At 49.3% G+C, this 13,265-nt stretch overlaps 1 protein-coding gene across 1 annotated transcript in view; it reads right to left on the bottom strand.

The window, feature by feature from the left end:
• The window catches only part of GLB1L3 (galactosidase beta 1 like 3), a 52,927-nt gene extending 40,171 nt beyond the window's left edge, over positions 1–12,756 (bottom strand). The window contains exons 1-5 of the mRNA XM_068554596.1: positions 12,700–12,756; positions 12,519–12,575; positions 8,887–8,974; positions 8,046–8,133; positions 7,603–7,714 (exon numbers count right to left, since the gene is read on the bottom strand). Of these exons, the coding sequence (XP_068410697.1) occupies positions 7,603–7,714; positions 8,046–8,133; positions 8,887–8,974; positions 12,519–12,575; positions 12,700–12,756 (402 nt within the window). The remainder of the gene's footprint in view (positions 1–7,602; positions 7,715–8,045; positions 8,134–8,886; positions 8,975–12,518; positions 12,576–12,699) is intronic.
• Positions 12,757–13,265: the final 509 nt, after the last annotated feature.

Genomic DNA, 13,265 nt, shown 5'->3' on the forward strand with positions numbered 1-13,265 from the left:
TGTTGTCAGTGTTCTGGATTTGGGCCATTCTAGTAGGTGTGTAGTGGTATTTCATTGTTGTCTTAAATTGCACTCCCCTGATGACATATGATGTGGAGAATTGTTTCATATGCTTATTTGCCATCTGTACATCTTCTTCAGGGAGGTGTCTGTTAAGGTCTTTGGCCTATTTTTTAATTGAGTTGTTTGTTTTCTTATTTTTGCGTTTAAGAGATCTCTGTATATTTTGGATAAGAGTCTTATTATGAGATAGTCTTTTGCAAATACTTTCTCCCAGTCTATGGCTTATTTTCTCATTCTCTTGATATTGTCTTTCGCAGAGCAGAAATTTTTAATTTTAATGAAGTCCGGCTTGTGAATTATTGTTTTCATCATGTCCATTAAGGACCTGGTCTCAGACCCATCCCTGCCCCACTGAGAACTCGAACTTTCTTTGAGCTGCACCAGATCCAGGGACCCAGCTGGTACAAGACCCGAGCTGGACCCGCCATATTCAGAACAGCACCTGCCCGCTGCAACCTTATGGTCTCAAGGTCTCCCCTTGTGACTATGCAACCATTTCAGACCTCAAACAATCCTTACTTAACAAGCATGCTTACTTCTTGCAGCTCCAATTATCACTCTTGGTAAACAGCTCATGTAACTAACTGTATAAGCCTCCCTTCCTATGATGCCAACGCTAGCACTCCTTCAAAGATAAGGTTCTTTTCCCAGATGCCAGGATCGTGCTGACGCGCCGTGGATGTGCTCATCTCTGTTGAAACCTTGTAAGAACGTATGCCTGTTGTGTCTGGTGTGTATTCTTTGTCCTGAAAAGGTATAAAACTGTGCTGAAAACCATGCTTCTCCAATCGCTTTCCTTCTGGATGGAGACTGTACTCCTGGGCTGGTCCTCAGCTTGGCTCAAGTAAAAACTCTCTTCCGTTCCTTATTATAGATGGTTTATTGATTATTCACCTTGACGACTATCACTCACCTGAAATGCCAGGTCCTAAAATTCCAAAATTATGTTCAGCAAAAGATCTGATTTAGAAACCGTTCTGAGATACAGTCTCTGAGTGCAGTGTCACACTGATGCTCTCCCCTGCCCGTCCTGGATGGACAGTCCTTTGAGATGCAACTCATGTCCTGTCACCTTGTTCTTACACGTCATGTTTTTAGCTACAGCTTTTACTTTGCACTTTTTCCCAATAATTTCATATTGTTGATTTCCATCAAAATAGACTCCCGTAAACCCCCTCATATTTACTAGTCTAATCATTATTTGCTTTTGAAATAAATAAAAAGGTGAATTTTTATGAGTGCCACTGAATGCACATTGAAACATTATTTCATTCGTTTTGATGAAATGTTCTTTTGCCTTTGCAGTCAGAAGTAGCAAGCTTCAAGGCAACCGATTATTTTAACTCAAATTGTTACAAGAAGAATGTGGGTAGGAGAAGCCTATGCAAAAAAGTACAGATAAGTAAACGTTAGTTGCTCCTTTAGAAGAATGTGCAAAAAGTGTCCCCAAGTGCTCGTGGAGGGGAATTCACTGCAGATTGACTGCATTATTGCCAGAGTGGTCCTTTGCGACACCCTCCCCACTGGGTGTCTCACTGGCCCAGGGCAGAAGTCGAGCATTGATTGTGTTTTATTATCTGCACATTGGAGGACAACCAGCTGAATTCTGCAGCTCCAGAGAGTGTAGACAAAGCCTAGAATGATAAACAACAATCTCTCCCTTCTGCTGAATCTTAAACCTTGTAGAGAATAAATTCTCTGATCTAAATTCTGTAGGTGGAAAATCAGACCTAAGTCATTCATACACTTGAGCAGCAATCTTTAAGATTTCAAACTTCACCACAGCAGAGAAGCATTATTTTAGTTGTTGCAGAAACTAGCATTTTCTTGCATCTTAAAATGGCTTTTGAGAAAGAATGATATCGAGCCTGGTAAAGTCAGCTGTGACACAGAGTGACTGTATGTTAATCCCGGGACTCTTGCATCCTTGCTGCTCTGCGTGGAGACTTTTAAGGGAGACCACCAAAAACATTCTTCCAGCTCCGAAGCATGGGGAATGGGCTAGACTTGGAGAATGTCTAGCCATAAAAGGGAGCCAGAGAAAGATGGATATACCAAAATTACTCACCCTCCAACTTAAATTACATTAGCCCACTAGGACTACCAGATATTCATACCATAACTTTCCTTAGTTGGCTATGACGCCAACTAGATTCGGGATATACCATCTGCAGTGCTTGCGTTGCTTTAGAATACGGGATTTTAAGATCCTGCAACATTGTTCTGAAACGTTTCAGTAAAATTACTGGGGAGGAAGGAACTGTCCTCTGCCTTTCTGGGAGCTTCTGGCTGGTCTAAGAATTAAACAGACAGGAGACAGATGAAGAGGAGAAAATCAAACAAAAATTTAATAACATGTACACGTGGGAGAAACCCAGGAAAAAAGTAACTCACCAAAATGGCCAAAACCCTCACCCTAAATACCATCTTCAGCTAAAGACAAAGGAGGATGTTGGGGGTAGAGGTTTGGGACTCTGAAGGGGAGGAAGGCACTTCACGTGGAGTCTGAAAAGCACACGTGTGGAAAACAATCAATGGGACAGAGTGGACACATCCCCAGGTCCCCTGAGCCCAGATTCTGTGCAGACATCTCTATTCCAGGAACAGACCCTTTATCCAAATTCTTTAGGCAGCAAAGGGGGAGGTAAAAAGAAAGACTTCCTGAGTCTTCTGTTTCTTAGAAATAATTGGCCTAAATTACTCCTCATGCCAAAAGAGACACATTTTGGGTGACAAATTTTGCTTCTGATGTTACAAAGGTCCTTAATGTACCTGCTACAGGAACAAACCCCGCAAGCAGCTCTGAGAGACGTTGGGCTGGTTAAAAAGGGAGAAACAAAGTTCCCTTTAAAAATAGAACAGTGGCTAGAATAAGCAGAAAACTGAACAAGCCTACAGGTGACAGAGGGGAAACACATCAAAAGGTGGGCAGAGAGCTGGGACCCAAGGAGAGAAGGTTTGCAGAGAAGAAAGGGTCCTTCCCGGGAATCCAGAGACCAGAGTTCTAACCCTAGCCCCTCACCCAGCTAAAATTGCGGCTTTACTTAAATCTGAGATTTAAGTAAATTAAAGATTTAAATTAAGATTTATCAAAATTAAGATTTAAGTAAATTAAGTGTCTCCTCGTGGTTACATTGAGTCCTATTTGTTGCTTTCTTGTTGCCTGTTGTGTGTCAGGTGCTGTACAAGACAACAAGGTAGTGACACCAAGCAGGACCCCGTGGGGCTCCTAGTGAGACAGGAGGGAAGGGGGCAGGGCACAACCTTCGAAAGAATGACATAGCCCGAGGACACAACATAAACTGATTAAAACCAAATGGGTCCAAGATGGCAGACAAGTTGACTTCCACTAGACCTTGAGCCTCAGTGTACACTCACTGTAACACATCAGCAAGCTAAATGACACACCCACAGGTGCCATGACAGTTCCAAGACCGACCCTAAGGATCAAAAAGTGGGTGGTGGCCTAATCCCTGGAAATCCCCGCCCCTTCCTAAAATAGCTGGAATACTCCTCCCATTCATTAGCCTATGAAATTGCCCATTCCTATAAAAACTGACAACCTCATACCTTGGTGCCTTTCTCACCTTCTGAGATGGCCCACACTCTGTCTGTGGAGTGTGTTTCTCTCTAAATAAATCCACTTCTTACCTATCGCTTTGTCTCTCACTGAATTCTTTCTGCAATGAGACATCAAGAAGCTGAGCTTCATTAAGTCCTGAGACCAGGTGTGTGATCTCAGTTGGAAGACCACAGGTTTTGGCCGGGTTCGAGTCCCAGCCATGTGGGTTCACGTCCCAATCAGGGTTTTGGCTGAGTTTGAGTCCTGGCACGTGGGTTCAAGTCCCAATTTGAGGTGCACAGTTTCAGCTGGCAACCACGAAGGGACAGTGATAAGGTAAGAAAATGTTGAGGGTTAGGTCTTGGTCCTAAAGAGGCCTGCTCTGCCTATGTCTGCTCATTTTTGACCAGCAGGTCAACCCCGTATGCTTACGTACATCCAACAACAGATACAGGAGAGAATTGTTAATCTCTATACTCTGCTTGACTCTGAGGTTTTTCTCCTACATTCTTGCATTCTTGTTCATTCCTGCTCTCTTTCTTCCTTTTTCCCTTTCTTTCTTTCTTTCTTTCTTTCATTTCTTTCTTTCTTTCTTTCTTTCTTCTGTTAACCCCTGAAGACCTGTGTGACCACCAAGGTGTACTTTTTATTGCTCTTACTCTCCTCCCTCTGACCCTTACAGGTGCTGACCCTTTATTCCCAGCATGTAGCTAGACCAGCTCCCGCTCATTGTCAACACCACTGGGGACGTCTTCTGTGCCGTTTCTTTGAAAGAACTTTTTGGGCAGTAACACCTGGTTGGGAGACTACCTTGGAACAGATAGCATCTAAAATCGTAAGTGCAAATCTTGACCAAATTGCGCAGTGGATTTTGACTTAAGAGTGGAATTTTGGATAGCTCGGGAGTTAAAGACATCACCTTAGGGCTTCCCTGGTGGTGCAGTGGTTGAGAATCTGCCTGCCGATGCAGGGGACACGGGTTCGAGCCCTGGTCTGGGAAGATCCCACGTGCCACAGAGCAGCTGGGCCCGTGAGCCACAGTTACTGAGCCTGCGCGTCTGGAGCCTGTGCTCCGCAGCAAGAGAGGCCACGATAGTGAGAGGCCCGCGCACCACGATGAAGAGTGGCCCCCGCTTGCCGCAACTAGAGAAAGCCCTCGCACAGAAACGAAGACCCAACACAGCCATAAATAAATTTTTAAAAAAGACATCACCTTAGGCTTGTCTGAAATGGGTCAGGCTGCATCAATCCCAACCAATACCCCTCTGGGCCATATACACCAGGATTGGGAAAGATTTGGACAACAGGAATTAAAAGGAAAAACTTAGTAGGTTATATAATCAGGTTTGGCCACAATAAGAGTTAAGGAAATTTAAAATGGAGTGAAGTACCCTATGTTCAAATTTTCATGGCCTTGTATCTAGGCAATGGAACCCAAAAGGAATTTCAGGCATGTGTAGCTTGGAGGGATAACTCTAGGAAGGACACAGAGGACATTTTAATTGACCCACCCTCCAGGGCCACGGATCCCAAATGAACATGGATCCCTCCTCCCCAGAGATACAGGCCCTTTGGCTATGCATTTCATAGCCCAGTCTGCCCCAGACTTCAGGTGCGGAGTTCAGAAAGCAACTGCTGGTCCTCAGACTCCAATGAATGACTTGTTCCAATTGGCTTATTTGGTTTTCAGGAATAGGGATATGGCCAAAAAGGCTGAACGCACCCAGAGAAATATGCAGCAGGCCCAAACGATTGCAATGGTTTTGTCCGCTCAGAGACCACCAAAGGGGAAACCAACTCTTCTGGGTCAGTCTGGCCCTGGCAGACCACAAGGCCCACGGGTACCCACACAAGGCCAGTGTGCCCTGTGTGGACAAAAGGGGCACCGGAGGGAGGATTGTGATCAACGTGCCCTTTGCAAACAGCCAGGGCATCGGAAGAGGGAATGCCCCAGATGCCAGAGAGCGACGGGGGCCCCTCAGCCATTGATGGTTTTGCAATCAGAAGACTGAAGGGGCCCAAGGCCGAAAGTGGCTCTACCTAGAGATACCATCTACACAACTAATGTCAAGCCTCAGGTGGTCATTGATGTGGTGGGCCACTTGATAAAATTTTTTTATAGACACTGGTGCAAACTTCTGGTCTTAACCCAAAGGGTTGGAAACCTTAGCAATCATAAGAGATATGTAATGAATGGGGTTGTCAGGGAAGAGACAGGGGCACACTTTCCTGGCACCCCTTTTGTGCAAGATCGATGGCCAGCTGTTTTTACATTCCTTTCTGTTTGTGCCTGACTGTCCCATCCCTTTAATGGGAAGAGATTTATTAACCAAGTTAGGGGCCACTCTGTTTCTCGAGGGGCAAGGGAACCACCCTCATCACCAAATGGTTCTAACAAAATGCAAAAAGGAACAGATAAAACCTGAAGCTAAAATAGAAGCCTTAGTAGACCCTGGAATGCAGAATATTGAGGTTCCGGGCTTGGCCAAAGATATCCAGCCAGAGATTATTAAGTAAAAAGGGTTATATAGTGTCTAAATATAAGGTACAAATTTCTTAAACCTAGGGAAGATCCTCAAAAATGTTTGTAAGTAGATTGCCAAAATACGAGGCCACTGGTCTGACTAAACTGACCATAGCTGATATTAAGAGCCTGATAGGAATTTTGGAAGAGGCCTGCTCCCTTAAATTAAACGAGGAAAAGTAAAACTTTCCAACATAGGTGAATGGGTATGTCAGTCCTTCAATATCATTGAGGTAACCACCCAATTCTTTGAAAAAGAAAGCAAAACTGTCCTTGTTTTACAAATGTAGTCTTTACAGGACCAGAGGTGTGGCTCCAAAAATAATCCAAAACCCACCAATCCTTTTACCACTCCCCAAACCTTCCCTATTTATCTTAAGAGGCTTGTAAGTATTAAACAAAAGGGAGGGACTTCCCTGGTGGCGCAGTGGTTAAGAATCCACCTGCCAATGCAGGGGACACAGGTTCGAGCCCTGGTCCGGGAAGATCCCACATGCCGCGGAGCAACTAAGCCCGTGCGCCACAGCTACTGAGCCTGCGCTCTAGAGCCCGTGAGCCACAACTACTGAAGCCCACGCACCTAGAGCCTGTGCTCCACAACAAAAGAAGCCACCGCAATGCGAAGCCCGCACACCTCAATGAAGAATAGTCCCTGCTCCCCGCAACTAGAGAACGCCTGCTCACAGCAACGAAGACCCAACGCAGCCAAAAATAAATAAACAAATAAATTTTAAAAATTAAAAAAATAAATAAATAAACAAAAGGGAAACAAAGTCATCCTGGGAGGAACTTGCCTGTACCTTTGAGATGCAAATGCCCTATCTGGTCTTCTCAGGAACCCTTACCTCTGCCATCTTTTTAAAGGCAAACTTTAAAAAAAGCGTAAAGTAATTCAGAACTTGACTTGTCAAGGATAAACAGAAATCTTGTGTCTTTTCTGTAAACACTAGTAAAAAGGATTTAGCCATCTAGGTAGGTGACCTTACAGGGGTCCGTCAGGTGTTCCTTACAACGTGCTGGGCCCGAGACGTAATCGAGTTGCAGAACTTCAAGCGTGGCTGTACGTGTGCCCTGGGATCTCCTACAGCACCCCCGCCACGGGCCGGACGCTGAGTCCCTGGGGGCTATGGGCCTCAGCCTCTGGTCTCACACTACGTCTGGAAGCTACTGCGTCACGCTCACTACTTTCCTCGTGCAGCGGGTCCTACCTCCGTCCCCACCAGAACACGCGGCAGGCACCTTGGTCACGTTTGTTTGGCTTCGCTCCCCAACCCCAGTCAACACCGGGGAAGGGGCGGCCTCCCAGGCGGCTGCGGGGCGGTGGAGGTCGCCAGGAGCCTGGATTCCCTCGCACCAGGCAGGGCTCACACACACACCGGGGCTTTTCCTCAAGGGCTCTCATGGGACGGAAGCTTGGGTGGGGGGACACAGGCCAGGGAGAAGCATCGCTAACCTTCACGTTCATGAAGGTGTCTTTGGGGTGACTTCCAACTCTCAGGAGAGCAAGGAAGAAGGCAGGGCCCTGAGGCTGGAAGGAGGTCTGTTTCCAGATGTTGGGAAGGTCCCTGAGGGGGGGAGAGTCAACCCAGTGGACAGGTCATGCCCTTCTCGACAACGTGTCAGTCATGACCTCTGAGGGTCGTCTCCTCCCTGCCAAGGCCGGCGACCCCTCGCACAGCCCGTTCGGGGTCCACGATGCAGTACTGAGACGGCAGACCGGGGCTGGGGATGGGGGACGGTGACCACTCTGCCCCGAACAACTAGGAAACTTGGGGCCATTTCCTTCAGTGTTCTGGGCCGCTGTCTCTTATGAGAAAACAAAGGGGGTTAGTCTGGATGGCCTCCGATGCTCCCCACCTTTGATCAGACACCTTGAGTCAATGGTCTGGCACCCACCTTTGTATGAATTTACCCTGCATCTCCAGGCTGTAGATTTTAAATTTCCTCAGTGGAGAACTGTCCAGATAGATGTCCCCAACTAAACCTGCAGAAGCGGGAAGAAAGGGAGCACGAGGCAGGGAGGATGCAGGGATGTGCTCGGGCTGTGGGCAGCGTGCCCCTGAAAGAGGACGGAGGTTTCTGCAGAGCCCTGCATAGACCCCTCCTCCTCCAGCGCCCGCGTGCACCTCTCAGAGCGGGTTCCCACAGCGACTGCACCTCCTACCGTTCTGGCCAGCACAGTGGTTCAGCTAACTTGAACTCTGAGGCAGGTCAAAGCACGCAGAGAAAAAGAAAGAAGGCGCGTGAGCCTGGGCAGCCCAGGGGAAGCCTGGGGAGGCTGGGGGAGGTCAGGGGAGGCCGGGGGAGGCCAGGGGAGGCTGGGGGAGGTCAGGGGAGGCTGGGGGAGGTCAGGGCAGCCCAGGGGAGGCTGGGGAAGGCCAGGGGAGGTCAAGCATGGGCTCCAGAGAAGGAAGGTCAAAGTTCCCAGGGAGGCACTCTGACCCCCTTATCCTCCACGGGCATTTCTACAGCCTCCTTCAAAACCCTCCCGGAAGAGGCAGGGCCGTGCGCTGGCTTGGTGCTTAGAGAACACCCTCGGGGGAGCCTTGAGAAAGGACGTGATCATCCTTTCCCCTCGACGCAAGACTCCGTCAAAGCTTCTAGGCATGGGTGTCTCACTGGTCGAAACAGCCCGTTCTCTTCCACACCATGAGCCTGGCCGCAGCGACCCTCGGCCGCGGTAAGAGCAACTAGAATTTGGTGCTCAGATTCTCAGGCGTCTCTGTCCTGGGCCCACCCTTCCTCTCCCCATCGATGCTGGGCCCACAGGCGAGTCGGCCTTGGCTCTCCACCAGGGTCCTCAGCGTCAGGTAGTCCTTGTAGCCCTGCCCAAGGCACACCGCCAGGTGGGGGCCACTTAGGCCCTCTTTTGGAGACCAGTGAGGTCTCCCCGAGACTAGGACGAGCTAGTAAGCAGGGTGGCCGACAGACCGCGGGCCTCAGGGTCCCCCCAGACCTCTGGCTCTGGGTCAGGCAAACCCTTCAGCACCTCCTTCTCTTACTCACCCACCCCCTCGCGTGCTGGGCCTTTTGAGAAATAAAGAGTCACTTGAACATTTTACCGGAGACTCTTGAGGCTGGTGACCAACCCAGAGTTTTTGAGCAGCAAATATCCAACGTGGAAAAGTTCTGCTCACCCAGAGTATGGACACCTGCTCACCCTTAGAGGGGCACATAGCTCATCCCTGCTGGGCCCCAAGGCAAGGAGCAATCCGAAGGTCAGCGGGGGAGAAAACAGACCTTCACAGGGCCAGGCCACGCTTACAGCCGAGCCCAGGGCCTAGGCAGGGGCTAGAACTGTTAGTCCATTAACAGTGGATTATGTGCATTATTCCTGGGAATAGTCAGCTGTTGGCTGGCATGATCCAGGACTCCTACATACTTGTCATCCAAAAACACGTGCCGAAGAAAGAGGGAAAGCGTCATTGGGTCCTGATGAGGAAGGAGGGGAAGAGAAGCCTTGGAAAAGCAAAGAAAAGGGCAAGTTCTAGGAGAAGGACTAACTCAGTCTCTCAGAAGGTTACAAGCTGACCACGAGTTCACAAAAGGGAGCATACTGAAAGCAGCTCTTCCCTGAGGTGTGCGAGAAGAATCCTGACACCAGATCTGGGCCTGGGCCACTGCAGGGGGCGGAGGGAAAGAAAAAGAGTGAAAAGGCCTGCAGGGAACGGTCAGGAAAAGGGAGGCAGAGGACAATGGACACTGTGAAAGACGTGATGACCAAGGGGAGGCGGGGCTCCAGGGGCAGCAGGCATGTGCCTGATTCTAGGGATGACCTGAACGTACACCCATCTCTCTTCTGCTACCCGCCATACTGCTTCCGCCCCCTTCCCCTACAGAAGACTGCTCGAGCCATGCAGGACCAGAGAACGATACACCATTTGCCCCTTAGATTATCTGAGTTAGAACACAATTTTTCAAATGAAATTTTACTAGGAGACTATAAAAATTAAAATCCGCAAGTATTAAAAACATTAATATTATATAGAACACAGAATTCACATTTTAAGCTTATAGTCTAATGACAAGGTCTATATGCTCTACAATCATTTATTGAGCACCTACTGAATGACTAAATATTTCCCTGGAGAAGGGGCCACCACGGTTAAAACACAAGCCCAGCCCCTGAGAGTTACACAAGTTACACAGAGGGGTGATGGGAACAAAGACTGCCGTGGAGGAGGCTCGCAGGAGGGCGGAGCTGTTCCCATGACAACAGCCACGGGAAAGCGACAGGGGCTGTAAAAGTGCAGGACAGCCAGGATGGGATTCTTTCTCGGGAAGACAACTCCGGTGGCCCTACGTGGGAGGGATCGGCAAAGGAGATACAGGTGGGCTCTCTGAAACAGGAAGGTCAGGTACGAGGGTCTAACCGTAGTGCAGCAAGAGGCAAAGATGACTCTAAGACCGTGACAGCGTGGATTTTAAAAGAAGAGCAGCTGAGTAGGGCAGCACATCAGGGGCCTGGCGAAAGCAAAGTGTGAGGAAAGGACGAGGACGAGGACGGCGGCAATGGCTCCAGGCTGGGAGGCTGGGAGGCTGGGAGGCTGGGCGGCTGCAGACTGATGTGCGGAATACACGATGTGGTTTATTTAGGGAGCTAATGACTTTGGTTTTGGACATGATGAGTTTGAGAAGCCAAAGGAACATACATCTAAGCGAAGATGCCTGTTCAGCAAACAGCAAGAAACAAGGGTCTGCAGCCGAGAAGTAATGAGGAGCACAGGAAGCCTAGGAAGATGACGCTGAGTGCAGGGAGCAGCGAGAGCCTGCAGAAGGGCTTCCCTGGTGGCGCAGCGGTTGAGAATCCGCCTGCCAATGCAGGGGACACGGGTTCGAGCCCTGGTCCGGGAAGATCCCACATGCCGCGGAGCAACTGGGCCTGTGAGCCACAACTACTGAGCCTGCGCGTCTGGAGCCTGTGCTCCGCAACAAGAGAGGCCGCAACAGTGAGAGGCCCGCGCACCGCGATAAAAAGTGGCCCCCGCTTGCCGCAACTAGAGAAAGCCCTCGCACAGAAACGAAGACCCAACACAGCCAGAAATAAATAAATAAATTTATAAAAAAAAAAAAAAAAGAATATATATGGAAATGTTCAGATAAAGCATAGGATGGACCACAGGACATTTACTGTGGAGCTGATGAAGCTGAGACTTCTGGGCCCTTCTAAGATCCTGGGAGAAAACTTAGTGACTTGTTCTTGTGCTTATGTGTTTCTGTAATGTTGGCAAAGGGAGATACAATCCTGCCGTTTACCTGGAAGAGGCAGACGGGGAACAGCTGGTAATCAGCACTAATTTACTACAACGAGTCATGATTTAAATATTGTCAAGTCCGACAGAAGAGATGTGTAAGTTGAGCAAGACACTTAACCTCCCTGCAGTTCACTGTGCTCGTCTGTGGGATGCGAGTGCTTATTGCACTCTATTCCGAGCCCTTTGTGTGGATTCTCTCACTTGATTCACCAGCTATCCTATGAGAGAGGAACTTTTATTCTCTCCAGTTTACAGGAGGAAACAGGCAGAATTTAAGCGATTTTGCTTTAAGCCGCAGTTGGTGGCAAAGCTGGCAATCAAAGGGCAGGGGAGTCTGACCCCAGAGCCCAGGCTCGAGGGGACGGCAGCACCAGTTTTCAGCAGGGCTGCCCTGCAATTCAATTCCAATAAATTGACACAACAAACATCTCTTGGGTGTAACCTCTTGGGTGTCTGTTCGTGCAAGGACCCCCCTGTGAAAACTAGGAGATAGTTTACAGGAAAGTGTTTTGGAGAAGTCCTACTGTTTTTAAAATAACCGTGAGCAGAGACAGTACTTCTAATTTCTCAAATCTATAAGGGATAGAGACATTTTTAACAGGTGACCGAAACCCTCCTCTGTTTAAACATCCATATACTGGAATGGTTAATTTCTCCTCCCCCGTGGCAGGGTCAGAGTAGAGGCAGCCTGAGGAGACCTGGAAGAGTTCAGACCCCTTGGAGATGCAGTTGTAACTGAGGCACCGTGTCCCCGGCTCAAGCCACCCCCCTTCCCCCAGCCCCAACCCCCGGCCCGGCGCTCTGTGCAGGCCTGGTCCTCGATGCCACACCCCGAGCAGCCTTCCAGCCCGTCAGATCCAGCCACGTTGGGCTGCATCTGGTCACCTGTGCGCGTCCTGCGCCCAACAGGGCCCCTGGCAGTGGATTTCCACAGGACCTGTCTGCTCTGCTTCTGCTGGTTTCGTTTACGGACCAGCTGAATGGTTGATGACAGAGATGAGCTCCAAGTTCACTGTGTTCCTGCCACAGGGCCCGAATTCAGGCTGCTGGGAAGCTGAGCTCTAATAAATGACCAAAGGCGAAAGCACGTGTGTGCGTAATCCCAGCGGCTCACCGAGCTCTCAAGGGTACCGACGGCGTGCCTGCTCCGGCCTTGGGTCAGAACTGGTTGCTGGAAGCATCCGGAGGACCGGGAGGCCGTCCAGGCCCCAAGGCGGCACCACACCCACCCACCCTCCTGCTACCTGGCAAGTTCAGGCTCAAGCAGCCTCCCCTCGCCGGCTTCAAGGACCTACCGACTGGCCGGCCTCATGCTCCGTCTTTTCCCACTCAAATTCCTCCCCCACAGGCATCCCAGAATGTTCCTCTCAGTGGATTAACCTCATCACATCTTCCTCATTAAGAGCCTTCCGTGGCTCTCCACTGCTCGCAAAATGAAACCCACACCTCGGCCTTCGTAACGCTGCATCCAGATTCAACTTAAATCTTTCCATCCCGGGACCGCCCCGCTGAAGCAAAGTGTAAACAGCTCCCACTCACAGCCTGCACTTTTCCTGCTCCTGGTTCTTTCCTGTCTGAAGCTGACTTTCTTGGTTATCTTTAAATACCACACATCATCATAAAGGCTTAATTTGAATTCCTACTTTCTCCATGAATTTCTTCCTATAACACTGTGCCGCATCATTCTCTCTTCCGTAGACCCATCATTATCTTGCACTGCAGCTGTGGAGTTAGGCTTCTGAAGGCAGAAATGTAACTTCAACTTCACGGTAGACCCACAGCCTGTCCCCCTGCACTACCCAGTACAGTGCCTTCGACTTCGAGGTCAAAACAGAAAACACCTGTCGTAGCTAAGGGCGCA

The sequence above is a fragment of the Eschrichtius robustus genome, chromosome 11, assembly GCF_028021215.1.
Source record: "Eschrichtius robustus isolate mEscRob2 chromosome 11, mEscRob2.pri, whole genome shotgun sequence".
In the NCBI taxonomy this organism is placed as follows: Eukaryota; Metazoa; Chordata; class Mammalia; order Artiodactyla; family Eschrichtiidae; genus Eschrichtius; species Eschrichtius robustus.